The 13,603-nt window shown below is 48.9% G+C and overlaps 1 protein-coding gene across 1 annotated transcript in view; it reads left to right on the top strand.

The window, feature by feature from the left end:
* Plekhd1 (pleckstrin homology and coiled-coil domain containing D1) overlaps positions 1-7,573 on the top strand; it is a 27,766-nt gene extending 20,193 nt beyond the window's left edge. Inside the window, exons 7-13 of the mRNA XM_028752130.1 lie at positions 2,375-2,469; positions 3,623-3,716; positions 5,019-5,197; positions 5,646-5,778; positions 6,470-6,614; positions 7,014-7,163; positions 7,407-7,573. Coding sequence (XP_028607963.1) covers positions 2,375-2,469; positions 3,623-3,716; positions 5,019-5,197; positions 5,646-5,778; positions 6,470-6,614; positions 7,014-7,163; positions 7,407-7,573 — 963 coding nt within the window. The remainder of the gene's footprint in view (positions 1-2,374; positions 2,470-3,622; positions 3,717-5,018; positions 5,198-5,645; positions 5,779-6,469; positions 6,615-7,013; positions 7,164-7,406) is intronic.
* The last annotated feature ends 6,030 nt before the right edge of the window (positions 7,574-13,603 follow it).

Consider the following 13,603-nt stretch of genomic DNA (forward strand, 5'->3'; position numbering starts at 1 on the left):
GTGTGTGTGTGTGTGTGTGTGTGTGTGTGTGTGTGTGTGTGTGTAGGGGGTGGGGTGCTTTTTGTAGGTTGTTAAAGCTAAAACCGATTTTCTGATTTTCCTACCCTGACAGTCACTCTAGCTGAGCTTGGCCACCTGCTGGCAGAAAAATGATTAGGGGATTTAAGCATCCAGTGAAGACCGAACTTCTTTTAGAGTTGCTTTGGCCCTGGAGGGCTTTGGTTTGTCAGGCCCTGTCTCCTGGCTCCTTTGAGGTGGCAGCAGGTGCTTTCTTGGGCATAGCTAGTCACTGACACAAGTAGAAACATTTTATCACATATGTTTGGAACCACTGAGAGGAGAAAAAGGCAAATGGCTGGGTTGTTTTTAATTGTCCTGCTATGTTCAAGGTTTCTTTCCCTTTGGAGGTTTTAGAGGCACAGCCTAGCATCTGCTGGCATCCTGAGGAGCTCGAGTCCCAGAGTGGGAAGAAGGCCTGAGATTCACACACTGACTGACAATTCAGCAAAAGCTGTTTCAGTGTGGTTATTCCAGGGCAACAGATGTGAGTGGGGCGGGGCAGTAAGCTGGCGTGCTAGGGAGCTACCTTTCCAGGGAGGTGAAGCAAGGCTGTGGGGTTGAGTCCTCTACTGGGTCCTGGGTGATCATGGGACCCGTGAGAGCCATCCTGGGGCTCGGGTCCTTGTGGCTAGTAAGTTCTGTGGGTCTCTCAACAGCTCTTGCTGACAAACTGACAGCAGACAAACACTGCCAGAAGAAAGTCTCTCAAGTTTGTTGACTCTGGGGCCAGAGAGGCTGTCAGTGCCAGCGACACCATACATATTAAAGCAGACCTTCATACTCTGTTGGTTTTAAGGTCTGACGTTGTCTTCAATTGTAAAGAGAGATGTGTGCAAGAATACAAATTTAATCTTTTTGTTTGTTTGTTTGTTTTTGTTTTTCGAGACAGGGTTTCTCTGTGTAGTCCTGGCTGTCCTGGAACTCACTCTGTAGACCAGGCCTGCCTCTGCCTCCGAAATGCCGGGATTAAAGGCGTGCGCCACCACTGCCCGGCTACAAATTTAATCTTATTTATATTTTATCTATATAAGCTACATCAAATATAGGTATAGGCTAGGTCATGGCTTCTGGAGTAACCCAAAGTCCCCATATGCCCATGGCTTTTAGCAGCACAGATTTTCCCACACTGCTCCTCAGGCTGACTGGAGCTCTGCTTCACGTGTCCTCATTCCTGGAGGCCCGGGCTAAAGGGACCTCTCTACCTGTGCCCGGGGCAAGGGACCAGAGCCCATCAAACGATATCTGTTTTATCCATTCTTACAAGTTCAACCACCAATAGCCAGTGTGCTGTAGCCATGCATGTGCCCAGGGGCATCAGAACACCCAGGTGGTGAGCATTGAACAAACAGAGACAGCCTGTGCCAGTAAAGATTAGATGAGAAGTAACTTATTTGGGCAGGAAACCTAGGAGTGAGAATTGAAACTAGACTCTTTCCTATAATTTATTCCTCTCTGTATCTTCTCAAAGCCAACGGCAACATCACTGTCCACAGGTGGTACCACTCCTGTGCAAGGAGCCATTATGCTTGAGAACAAAGCCCCCAGGTGACTAGGGAGTCACCCGGAACTGCAAAGGGAAAAGCAGATCCAGAAACAATGTTACCACAACATAAAACGAACAGAAACAAAACAGTTGATATAAAAACACGGAGCCAAACTTCAGAAGCAGATTCCCAGTATCACCTCTACTGGCCCAGGGAAAACAGGACCCCTAGCCTACAGGCTCCAACTTGCTAGGGGGGAACAATCAGGCAGCCTGGCTTCCCTGAAGGGACTGGTCTGGCCCCTTGGGACCTGACCTCAGTCACCTGACATTCCTACTCCCATAGGGCCAAGGAGAGGGAAGCTATAGACCCAACTCATGTGAGCCTTGAGATAAAAAACACCTTAACTCTGACTCTTGGGTTGGTTAGCTTGTCTTTTGACAGTTTACCTGATGCCACTCAGTGTCCTGGAAATATAGGCTCCATGTTTTTGTTATCAGCGGGTGTGTGTGTGTGTTCCATGCTTGATGCATAACCACCTCACCTTAAGGTGTTAGTTCCTATAGTTGCCCAGAAGAACAACATCCAGAATTAGTCCTATTTGCCAGAGGACCCTTATTGGGATTGTGTCTAACCTTGTCCTTCCTCTGGCTTACGGTTTTCATGGACCAGGTTCATCACATTCTTGGGCTAGTTGAGGCTGTGCCACTGAGTGGAGCCTGGACTCTTCAGTTCTCACAGATTTGGCTTTATGCCCCAGACTAACCCAGTGAAGGGAACCTAGGGGCTCTGTGCCTGCTGTGACTTTCCTCTTCTCCCTTTCTCTTTAGGAGCTTGAACGCCTGAACCAGGTGCTGGAGGCCGAGAAGCAGCAGTTCGAGGAGGTGGTGCAAGAGCTGAGAGTGGAGCAGGAGCAGATCAAGAGGTGATGGCAGCCATGGGAGGGGCAATGGGGGGTGCCCTGGCCCTGGGAGGGGCAATGGGGGGTGCCCTGGCCCTGGGAGGGGCAATGGGGGATGCCCTGGCCCTGGGGGGGACAACGGGGGTGCCCTGGCCCTTGGAGGGGCAATGGGGGATGCCCTGGCCCTGGCTCTGGCCCTGGCTCTGGCCCTGGCAGACTGATGTTCAGCCAGACTCGGCTTTTATCAGGATAGCATGTATGGCCTGGTCTTCCCAATGCTCCGGGTCTTGAGTATACCCAGAATATTGAGCCTCATCAGTGGGTCACTTCTGCTCACGGATAATGGTGTCTTGCAATGCTGTGAACAAGAGTGTGAGACATGGGTAAGAGCAGGCCAGGCTCTTCCACGGAACAAGTCCCTCCGATCTTTGTGAAAGCTGCTTACCCAGGTTACTGGCAACAAGCTGCCCTGGCCTAGAACTGCTGCCTGAAAAGATCCCCAACACTCTTCAGCTCTCCTGGAGTCCTTTCCCATTTTGGTTAATGACACATTGGGATCTTCAGTCTAGACAGATCTAGTTACCCTTTAGAAGCGTTAATTGAATTATAATCTCATGAAGGTAGGGCATTTATTTATCCCCAACCTAGGTGGCTCAGGTGTAGTTTACCCAGAATTTGGAAACTATTGCTGAGGTTGACGGTGTTCAGTGTCATGTCCTCATCATCACACTCACCACCACCACCACCATCATCATCCTCTCCACCACCACCATGGACTATCAGTGATAGCCTAGAGAAACTTACTGAAGACCTTATTAAAGGGAATCATTTAGATATGTATTGGGGAAGGGGATGGAATACAGAGACTGCTTTTTCCTAATTTTTAAACTTAGCGTACAAATAAGAGAATCTACTTAAATAAAAAGCCAGACAGTCGTTAGACACTGAATTAGAAGATAAGTCCCCTGGGTTCAGGACCTCACTCGCTATCTGGTAAGTGAATCCACCTCATTTGGCTGAGGCACCCTTGCAGCCCCAACCCTACAGCTGTTCTCAGTACCCAGCGTTGCAGAGCACCGGCCATCCAAGAGTCCTGCTGAGCCGCATCATGTACGGCAGAGATGTGTCTGGAAGCAGAGGTTGGGAAGCATGCCAATCCAGCTCTCTGTCCCCGCAGGGAGCTAGAACTCACTGCGAGATGCCTCAAGGGTGTGGAACAAGAGAAGAAGGAGCTGAGGCACCTCACAGAATCCTTGCAGCGTACACTGGAGGTGAGGAGGCAAGCTTGCCGGCTTAGCAATGCTGGATTCTCATATTTCCCAGGGAAGGTACCAACAGGAGAATGAACATGAAGCGAGCTTACCCATAGGGGCGTCTCTCTGCGTGACTGGGAACTCTAGAGAACACATGAGACCCAAAGCATGGACTGGTTCTTCCCAGGCCCAGAACAAAAATTCCAGCTTGTCCTTGTGACGACCGTGGCCGCAGGAAAATGGCTTTTTATAGTGTATACCATAGGCAGGATCAATTAGTGTCACCCGCCACATCCTTTTGTGGTTTCTAACTTAGCTGCTTCTGGGTGAAATTGAGCATAAATGGAAATCAACTTCCAGGTCACTGTCATCTGACACAAGAGACTGAGAGCGGTGGGGGCAAGCAGCATGTGTCAAGGACAGAGAACAAACTTCTTAGCATAGCATGCAAACACACACACCCCAGCAGTCCCTCCGCTGCCCTTCTACTCCCTGCTCCAACCACTGAGCTCAGATCCCCGAGGACAATAAGATTTTCCAGCCCCTGAACCACAGCCCCACGGTTGCTTCTAGGCCACATAGCCTTCTCGTCTTTTTCTGGAGAACTATTTGTCTTCAGACCCTCTAGTCAAAGCTTCCTTGACTCTTCTCGGTCGGCATTTGCTCTGTGTGCCCATGCATTTTGCACATTAGTTACAGGATTAACACTCTGGTTGTGTTTTCGAAACTGTGGGCTTCATTTGACCATTCCTTAATGGCATCTCAAAGTCCTGCATCCGAAGTAAGTGTGGGACCAGGCATCTTGGTTGAATCCATGGGTTGTCATGAAGGCTGCAAGAGTTTTAGTCTCCTTGGTAACTGGAGCCTTGGTTTGTTTCACTTTTCCCGTCATGGGGAGTGAGTACCATGGATACTTTCAACGGCATAATTTCATTGTAGTGTTAAGGTCCTAGTTGAGAATGTAGAGAATGTCTGAATGTATTTGTGGGCTGACCCTTCTGGGCATTTTCACATGAGCCCAGTATATTTCTCCTTGATGAACAAGGGCCTCAGAAGATCATGTTGCCCTTAGGCCTTGACATCTGGCTCTAATAGGTGCCATCTCTATTGGAAGTCACATTGGGTTCCTCCTTGTCTGTCTTGATGAAGGAGTAACCTGGCCATGTTCTAAGAAAGGAGGTCTTGGAATGAGGCATGTAAACTGTCCTCATGGAGGGTTGAAGGAGGAGTAGTTTACTCTCTGGAATTGTAAGAAGACCAGGGCAGCCACGCTGGAGAGCTAACCCCTGCTCCTTCTCATCCTTCTTGTCTTTGTGCCAGGAACTCTCTATAGAGAAGAAGAAAACCCTAGAGATGCTGGAGGAAGATAAGAACCAGCCACAGCCCTTGACCAACCAGAGTGAGCAGCCACCGGCCAGTGATGGTCTCCATAGCAACCTCAGGCAGATCGAAGAGCGGATGCAGGAGCTTTTGGCAGAGAAGCTTCTGGCAGAGAAGCGGTGAGGCACCTGAGGCAGCCGGGTCCTCCAGCATCTCAGGACCTGTGTCTGCCCTCGAGATAGACAGCCAGGCTAGAGTTCTAGCTGCCATTCACAAGATGGATCACTTACTTCCTTTCTGCCTATGACCTGGCTTTTCCAAAGCTGACTTGACCAGCCATACAGAGCACCATCAAAACAGTGCCCATGGCCAGCCAGCAGGTTCCCTTAGCCTCCACTCACCCAACCCATGAAGAAACAGCCTCACTGGAGTCAGGGGACTTCTCTGAGGTCAGAAAAGTAGCAGTCCCCAAACATCTAAGCCTCAGGCTCCTAGCACTCCACCCCACCCCTCTCATCACCTAGATGACCAGACCCAGAGAGGACTCAGTCTTACACTAGGCATATCTCTAGCAGGCGTAAGTCCCTTTGTAGGTGAGCCTTGGGTAAGTGCCTCTCCTGCCTGCAGGATGAAGGAGAATGAAGAACGCTCACGGGCCCTGGAGGAAGAAAGGGAGTTCTACTCTAGCCAGTCCCAAGCCCTGCAGAACTCGCTGCAGGAGCTGACTGCAGAGAAGCAGCAAGCTGAGCGGGAACTCAAGGTGTGCAACCTGCATGAACCTTGTGCTCTGGCCCTCCATACTCCTGGGAACTCCTGCCCATCCTTGTACTTCACAGCCACCCCAATCCTCTCTCCCAGTGTGTCCAGGTGTGAGTTTATCAAAAGAGTAGCCGTCGTTTTATCATGGATAGAAAGTGTGATAGGCCCTAGCCCGGTCATCTGGGTCATGGGGAAGGCATGGAAGCAAAATGTGGAAAGTTCCATCCAAGCTATTGAGCACACAAAGATCAGGGAAGGTATCCTGGCTATTTTTCTCACTACTGTGATAAAGTACCTGTCAAAATCAGCCTGCAGAAGGAAGGTTCGTGGTTTGAGGGGCATATAGTCCATCCTAACAGGGAAATCATGATGGTGGGAGTATGAGACAGCTGGCAACATTGTCTATAGTCAGCAAACAGAGCGAGAATCCATACCTTCTCTCCTTTCCTGTTTGTTCAGTCTGGGACCTCAACCCACAGGTCAGTGCCACCCACATCCTCTACCCTCAGTCAAAGCTTTCTGGAGATGTTCCACAGATGTATCCTGAAGTGTGTCTCCTAGGTGATCCTAAATCCCATCCAATTAGCAATGAAAATGCACCATCACAGAAGGCTTCTGGGAGGTGGAGACAGCTCCTATCACAGAAGGCTTCTGGGAAGGTGGAGACAGCTCTTGCTCATCCCCCCACGTAGGCTGAAGTGAAAGTACGCATGGACCTTGAGAGACGCCTTCGGGAGGCAGAGGCGGCCTTGCGGAGCCTGGAGCAAGGCCTCAATTCCAAGGTTCGGAACAAGGAGAAGGAAGAGAGGATGCGGGCTGACGTGAGCCACCTGAAAAGTAAGACCCTCTTTCCAGGGCTCAGCTCTAACCCCAGAGCTCATCCCCCATAAGCCCAGGCCCACCAGAGCCTGGAACAGGCCTAGCACATGTGAGGTGGTCCTTCCTGTTCCTCCTCAGACACCTTCCTGTAGGAGTACCCTTGGCAACGTCCCTTTGTGGCAGTTGAGCCTGGAGTGAGGCTATAGACGGAAAGCCTGGAGTTTTGTCCTCTTTTTTAAAAGCTCAAAGCGTTGTTCTCAGCAGATCTCCCCTGTTGATAGCTATAGGTTGTAGTTTGAGAGACAAACTATGTTCCATAAAGGATAGAGCAACATATCTCCCACCAGACCAAACCAGAACTTAGGAGAAGGACAGGCCCAGAGAAAGGCACAGTCAACTGCTCCTTCCTGCCACCAGGGTTCTTCGAGGAGTGCATCCGGAATGCAGAGCTGGAGGCCAAGATGCCAGTCATCATGAAGAACTCCGTGTACATCCATAAGGCGGCCACTCGCCGCATCAAGAGCTGCCGTTTCCACCGCCGCCGGTCCAGCACTTCCTGGAATGACAGTGAGTACCCGTTTGCTCCAGTGGGGTCAGATGGAACAGGTTGTGGGCTACCAGGCAGGAATTGGGCAAGTTAGAGACCAAGTACACAAGGCTGGACAGTATGTCCTGGAACATAGCTCTGCCAGCCTGGGGTAGGAAGGACCAAGTGAAACTCAGCAGCATGTAGGGTTGGGACGAGGGAGGAAGGGTGGACTGAGCATGGGGGAATGCCATTCATGGGGCAACGGGTTCTCGTCTCCACAGTGAAGCCATCCCAGTCCTTCCTGACCTCCCAGCTAGAAGCCAACAACATAGAGGAGCTGAAGGAGGTGGCCAAGCGGCTAAGCAGAGACCAGCGCTTCCGGGAATCCATCTATCACATCATGGCCACCCAACCTGGGGCCTCTGCACTCCCCAGGGGAGGAAAGTAATGGCAACTCCTCCCCCACCTTGGTGGGGCAGCAGGGAGGTCTGACTCCCCTTGGTCCTCTCCACCAGAGCACTGCTGGGGGAGGGGCACCCTCACTCTCATTCTCTGCCTCACCCGGAGCCCTGACCTTGGAGGTCAGAAGAGAGCGTTGGAAGAGAGTCTTGGATTCCCTGGAACTGGAGTTGTGGATGGTTGTGAGCTACAGTGTGGGTACTGGGAATCAAACCTGGGTCCGCTGTAAGAGCAGCAAGTGTTCTTAACCACTGAGCCGTCTCTCCAGGCCCGAGCCCTGACCTTGGGTCTACCCTAGGTGGGGTGGGTCCACTCTGGGTGCTACCTGGTTGTCATGATGAGCTCTGGCTCTGTGTGGTATCTGTTGGTCAAGAAGAGAAGTTGTCTATTCCATGAGGACGGAAAAGTCCCTCTGGTACCCACCATGCCCCTCGGTGACTCTGCTGCACTGACCCTGGTCACATGACACCCCCTAACTCTCTATTTGCTCCTGATCCTCCAATACAACATTTATCCAGGCCCTGCACTTATGTCCTTGGAGAGGAAAGAGCAGGCCCTAAGACTCAACCCCAGGTTCACAGCACCCCACACCCTCTCTGCAGTATTCCTCGGGGCTGCCCTGGCTGTAAGGCCACCCAGGTCTCCTATTCACAAATGGGTTTCTCCATATATAGCTCCAGCAATCTGCCGGAGGGTGCAGGAGATGTGTGTAATCCAGGGTTTTCCCAAAGGACGCACAGCCAGACCAGGAGTGAAAAAGCTTTTATATTAGCCAGTCAGGCAGAGAGTTATAGCTGTCTCAGGCTCTTGTGACCCTGTTGCTCCGAGATCACAGAGGTCTGTCTCTCTCCCAGTTGGCTCACCTTGCTGCCTCTTCTTCCTGCAGTGGCCTCACTCAGTGAACCAACACAGCCAGGAACCCACCACATAGGAACATGGGCCTGTGGGGCACCAGTAGCTATTGGTTGGTTCAGTGTTGTCAGAGTGACACTGTAACACCAGCCGGCAGGTTTTATGGATGACCACTACCCTTGAGGAGGCCAAGAACTGTGGAATGTGTTCCTCATCTGTGGCAGTCTTTTGGGTGCATCCCTCAGAAGCTGCCTGAGTCTATCAATCTTGCCAAACAAGACTTGGGGTGGGGGCAGAGATTTGTACAGTGGTTAAGAGCACTTGCTTTTCTTGCGGAGGACCCAGACTTGGTTCCCAGCATTCCATGTGGTAGCTCACAACCATCTGTGACTTCATTTGCCAGGATATCCAACATCCTCTCCTGACCTCCACAGGCACTGGGCACTCACATGGTGCATGTACATACATGCAGACAAAACATTCATACACATAAAATAAATCTTGAAAAAAACAGTTTAAAAGGGGCTGGGTACTAAGACAGTGCTGAATCAAAGGCATCCATTTTCTGTTTAGAAGACTGAAGCACCCTGAGGGAGGGACAGATGTAACCCTGGGGAAGAACCTTTGTCAGTGTCTGGGCTGCCCTGTTTTCTGTGGACCCTTCTTGGTGAGGGTGGCCTTAGGGTGTTTTGAAATCAGTGCATCTGGGTGTAAATATGAAGCTTTACCTGTGTATAAACCCGCATAAACCCAGAGCTTGTCTACAAAATATGTATGTGGAATGGACTTTGAAATGAAGACATATAAAACCAGATTACTGGTTTTGTTTATTTTTAAAGAATTAATAATAGCTTGCTCTTGGAGAAAATTTCAAATGCATTGGTGTTCCAGGTCAAACTAGAAAGAAAAATACTGCTGTATAAGAATTCCTGCAAGTATGTATTGTATCTTGTTTTGTTTATTCATTCAGAATTGTAGATAGCCCAGGCTGGACTCAAACTCAATGTTTCTGAGGATGACCTGCTTCTAACTCCTGAGGACTGGACTTCAAGTAAACTAGGCAATACTCTATCAACTGCTAGTACATACCAAGCTCAGTAATTTATGAAGGATGGAAACTCCCTTTGCAGACCAGGCTGACCTTGAACTCAGATCTGCCTGTCTCTGACTCCTGAGTACGGGGATTAAAGGCCTGTGCCACCAACACTACGAGATAGGTTCCCACTCTTAATACTATTGTAATGTCAATTGAGTTGGTTTTGTTTTTGGATTTTCGAGGCAGGGCTTTTCTATGTAGCCCTGGCTGTCCTGGAACTCACAGAGATCTACCTGCCTCTGCCTCCAGAGTGCTGGGATTAAAAGTATGTGTCACCACTGCCCAGCAACAATTAAACATGAATTTTAACATGAATCTGGAAGGAGACAGACTCAAATCTTAGCAGTACTTTCTGAACACAAGTACCAATTCCCTAGTTCGTTTTCTCTTCTCACCCTGTACTTTCTATGCCTCAGGCAAGTCTGGGTTACCTCCAGCCATATGTAACACAGCAAAAACACACACACAGGTGCACACGTACCAACCAACATCCCTATACGAAAATATGGAGGGCTGGAATTACTTACTGGAAACATTGACATGACATATAACATTAATATTATATAGCACTTTCTAAAAGTAACTCTTAATCATTGGCCAATTAATTAAGTGCGTTACTTCCTGGCAGTGTTTTCAAAGTAGGCAATAGAGTCATTTCTAGAGATGTGCTGCCCCCTTCAGGTCACCCATGGAATTGTATTGTCCTGTCCTGTGTGTTCCAGCTGAAAACCTCCTGTGACTGACTTCTTAATAATTCACTGAAAACTATTTGTTTCCGCCCTGAGGTCCTGGATGTCTCTATGTTATAAAACCATCAGAATTCTCCTCTGACTTGAGTATAGAACAAAAGCACAGCCTGAAAGAAACAATGTGCCTGTTAGCGTCAACACTCACACCAGGAATGGACGGTCTTGCCAGCTGTTTCATAATCATGCTTTGCTTCATAATCAGAAGGGGAGGCAGAAATGAGTAACAGTTTCCTGCAGAAATGAGTTACTGTTATTCAGTTCGTTTCCCAGCTGAGGACGTGTGTCACGCAGGCTGCCCTGGTGTTTACCGTATCCCAGCATACTCAGGGGCTCCCCGTTTGCCTATCATGAATGTCTTCATGCAATGGTCACTTGTCTCTAATGCCTTCCCACAGGTTTAATGATTTTTCTTGTTTCTACAACCAATTATGGAACCAGATACAGAACAAGCAATGGGTTATTTTGGCTTGCTGTGAGGGTACAGACCCTGATGGTGGGGAAGCCATGCAACGGAAGCTTAGGGTGGCTGGTTGTGATGGTGAGAGTCTTCCTTTTGGGGCAACCTCTGCCAAGGATGATCACAATTGAAGTTCTCCACTTCTCTCCCTGTGTCTCCAGTCTGCCCACAAGGGCTTTGCTCTATATTTATTGAAAAGCACAAAAACATGGTATGGGAAAGGATTAGGGAAGCTTCTGGCTTGTATTCATTTATTTTTGTTAGTTAGTTTGTTTATTTTTTTTTTTTGACACAGGGTTTCTATGTGTAGCCCTGGCTATCCTGGAACTCATTCTGTAGATCAGGCTGGCCTGGAACTCAGAGATCCACTTGCCTCTGCCTCCCAAGTGCTGGGATTAAAGGTGTGCGCCACCACTGCCCGGCTTATTTCCTTTTTAAAAACCAGAGTTTATAAGGGAATAATTTAGTTTATTGAACCCTACTGACCCAGAATAGCACTCAAATCTGCAAACAGATGTCACCACCTATACCACATGTTGTTTCCAACATTTATGTTGGACAATTAAACACTTGTTTCCTTTGCTGCCATTTTTTATCTGATGATTTAACTAAACTCTCTGTCTCTCTGTCTCTGTCTCTGTCTTTGACTCTGTCTCTCTCTCTCTCTCTCTCTCTCTCTCTCTCTCTCTCTCTCTCACACACACACACACACACACACACACACACACACATTATTTTGGGTCAGGGACATGAAAGAGTCACAAAGGGAAGAAAGAATGTGGTCTGAGAGTAAAGTCATGCCTTCAGTTTATCTTGTAAAAGTGGGTTACAGGACAAGTCCAAGGCCTCGCGTAAGATGGGCTACATTGATTTTTTAAAGCAAGATGAACAGTCTGAATACACAGTGGGAAGCAGGTTACTGCATAGCTTTGAGTGGTTTCCAGGCATATTATTAACTTGATTGCAAGGCCGGCGAAGGTTCAGTCTCTGAAGACAAGAGTGTTTTCAGAGGAAGCTGTTCTCACAGCTGCCCCGCTGCCTTTGGAGCAGGAAGCAGGGATCCAGGAATGTTACTGTTTAGTATTGACTGATGTTGGTCATGTGGCACAATAGAGAGAGAGGCTCACCAAGATGCTAAGCCTTCATTTTCCAAAGGACCGAAAGGGGGTCGTCCTTCTTAGATAAGACTGGCACCCAGCTAGCTCACACCAGTTACTTATTCAAACATTAACCAAAGCTAACTGGGACTGGGAACGGTTCCAGCTACCAAAGTTATCTTGCCCTTGCTGCCCACGAAAGCAAACAACCCACACAGATCTCAGTCCCTTTTGACCATGGCTAGCCATAATCAAAAGAACTCCAGGTTCTCCAGGAGTGTCTTAGGACCAAGATTAGTGCAGCTGCAAGTTTTCATGTGGCACCAAGTACAGACATTCTAGAGAGAGATTTCTTCAAGGTTCAAACCATCTCAAAACAATTTCTCAGTCTCTACTGATTGACCCAAACATAGCAAAGGCTGTGCTGAGACGTTTCATTTGCAGCCAGACACCAGGCTTTACTATTCAGATCGCTACAGTTTGGCTCTATACACTCAGCCCCAGACTCCGGCCTGTAGAACGGTCCCACCCATTTTGGGTGGGTCTTCCAACCTCTATGAATTAATCTACATCATCTTGAACAGACACAATCAGTGGTTTGTTTCCACGAGGATTCTAAATCCCAGCAAGTTGACCATATTAACCATCATACCTCCCACAACCCCAAAGACATAAAGAAAGTAAGGGACTTGGAAAGCACAAACGCTCCGGCTTAGGAACCTGTCTCCTGTCTCGATCTCTGGAAGGAGGCAATACTCTCAACTCATTAACCACTCACAGCTTAGCCTGACCCGGGCAGCCTGTTTAAGGGACAGATACATGCCCCAGTCACAGGAGCAGTCTAGGGTGTCAAGTGTGATCTAACTAGACAGTAGCTGTTAAACTACAGGGCAAAGCCCTGTACATGGAACCCTGTGCCCCTGCCAGAGGGAAGCTGCTCAGATCTCCAGACCTCTGTAGAGTCTTCCCAAAGTCAGAAACCCCACAGCTCTGATTCCGGAAAGAGCTAATGGCTTCTTTCATCCCACTTCTTGTGAAGAAGTAAAGCAGTAAGGCTTTGAGGGAGCATAAAGTGGTTGGTTCAGCCTGGTAGAAAGAGAAAGCCACTCCATCCAGTGGGGTCGAATGAAGGTCCTTCAAAAGTTTAAGGAACACACCAAGCCCAGGAATTCTGGGATAGATCTTAATAAACCGAACTCCTTGGTGACTATCTCCCTGTATTCCCACAGTTGGAAATGCAACCTGTCCTGTGTCTCTGTGTCTGCTTTGGGGGTGATCAGGTGAAGTTAAGGGGATTCAGGGCTTCTCAGAGACAGAAGCTGTATGTACATCTAGGGCTCCGGGGCACCACCCAGGTGACAAAGAGCAAACTACATTTTGGGATTCATGGTCCTAGGGAACCTGGCACCTGCTAGTCATGCTGTGAGCACTCAACTCATGTCTGTTACCCTGTCCCAGCCATGGCCGGCAGGTGTGTGTCTCAAAAGAGACTGTCCCTTGCGAAGCAGCACCTGAACTGACGAGATCCCAGGCGAACCTTGCCCCTCTCCCTACTCCCGTGGAGAGGTGGCCCTGATAGAGAAGGTAAAGCTTCTGCTGGCCACTTGCCAGCCACGTGGCACTGGAGAGCCACTATTTATAGTGATTTCTGTATCTATGTATATTTATATTTCAGGAGGGAAGCCTCTTTAATCTTATAAGGTCACCTGGATGACTATGGACTTCCATAATCCAGAATATTCCTGCTCTGTAACCAATAGAAAACTGC

Source organism: Grammomys surdaster, unplaced genomic scaffold (assembly GCF_004785775.1).
Source record: "Grammomys surdaster isolate TR1022 unplaced genomic scaffold, NIH_TR_1.0 127, whole genome shotgun sequence".
Lineage (NCBI taxonomy): Eukaryota > Metazoa > Chordata > Mammalia > Rodentia > Muridae > Grammomys > Grammomys surdaster.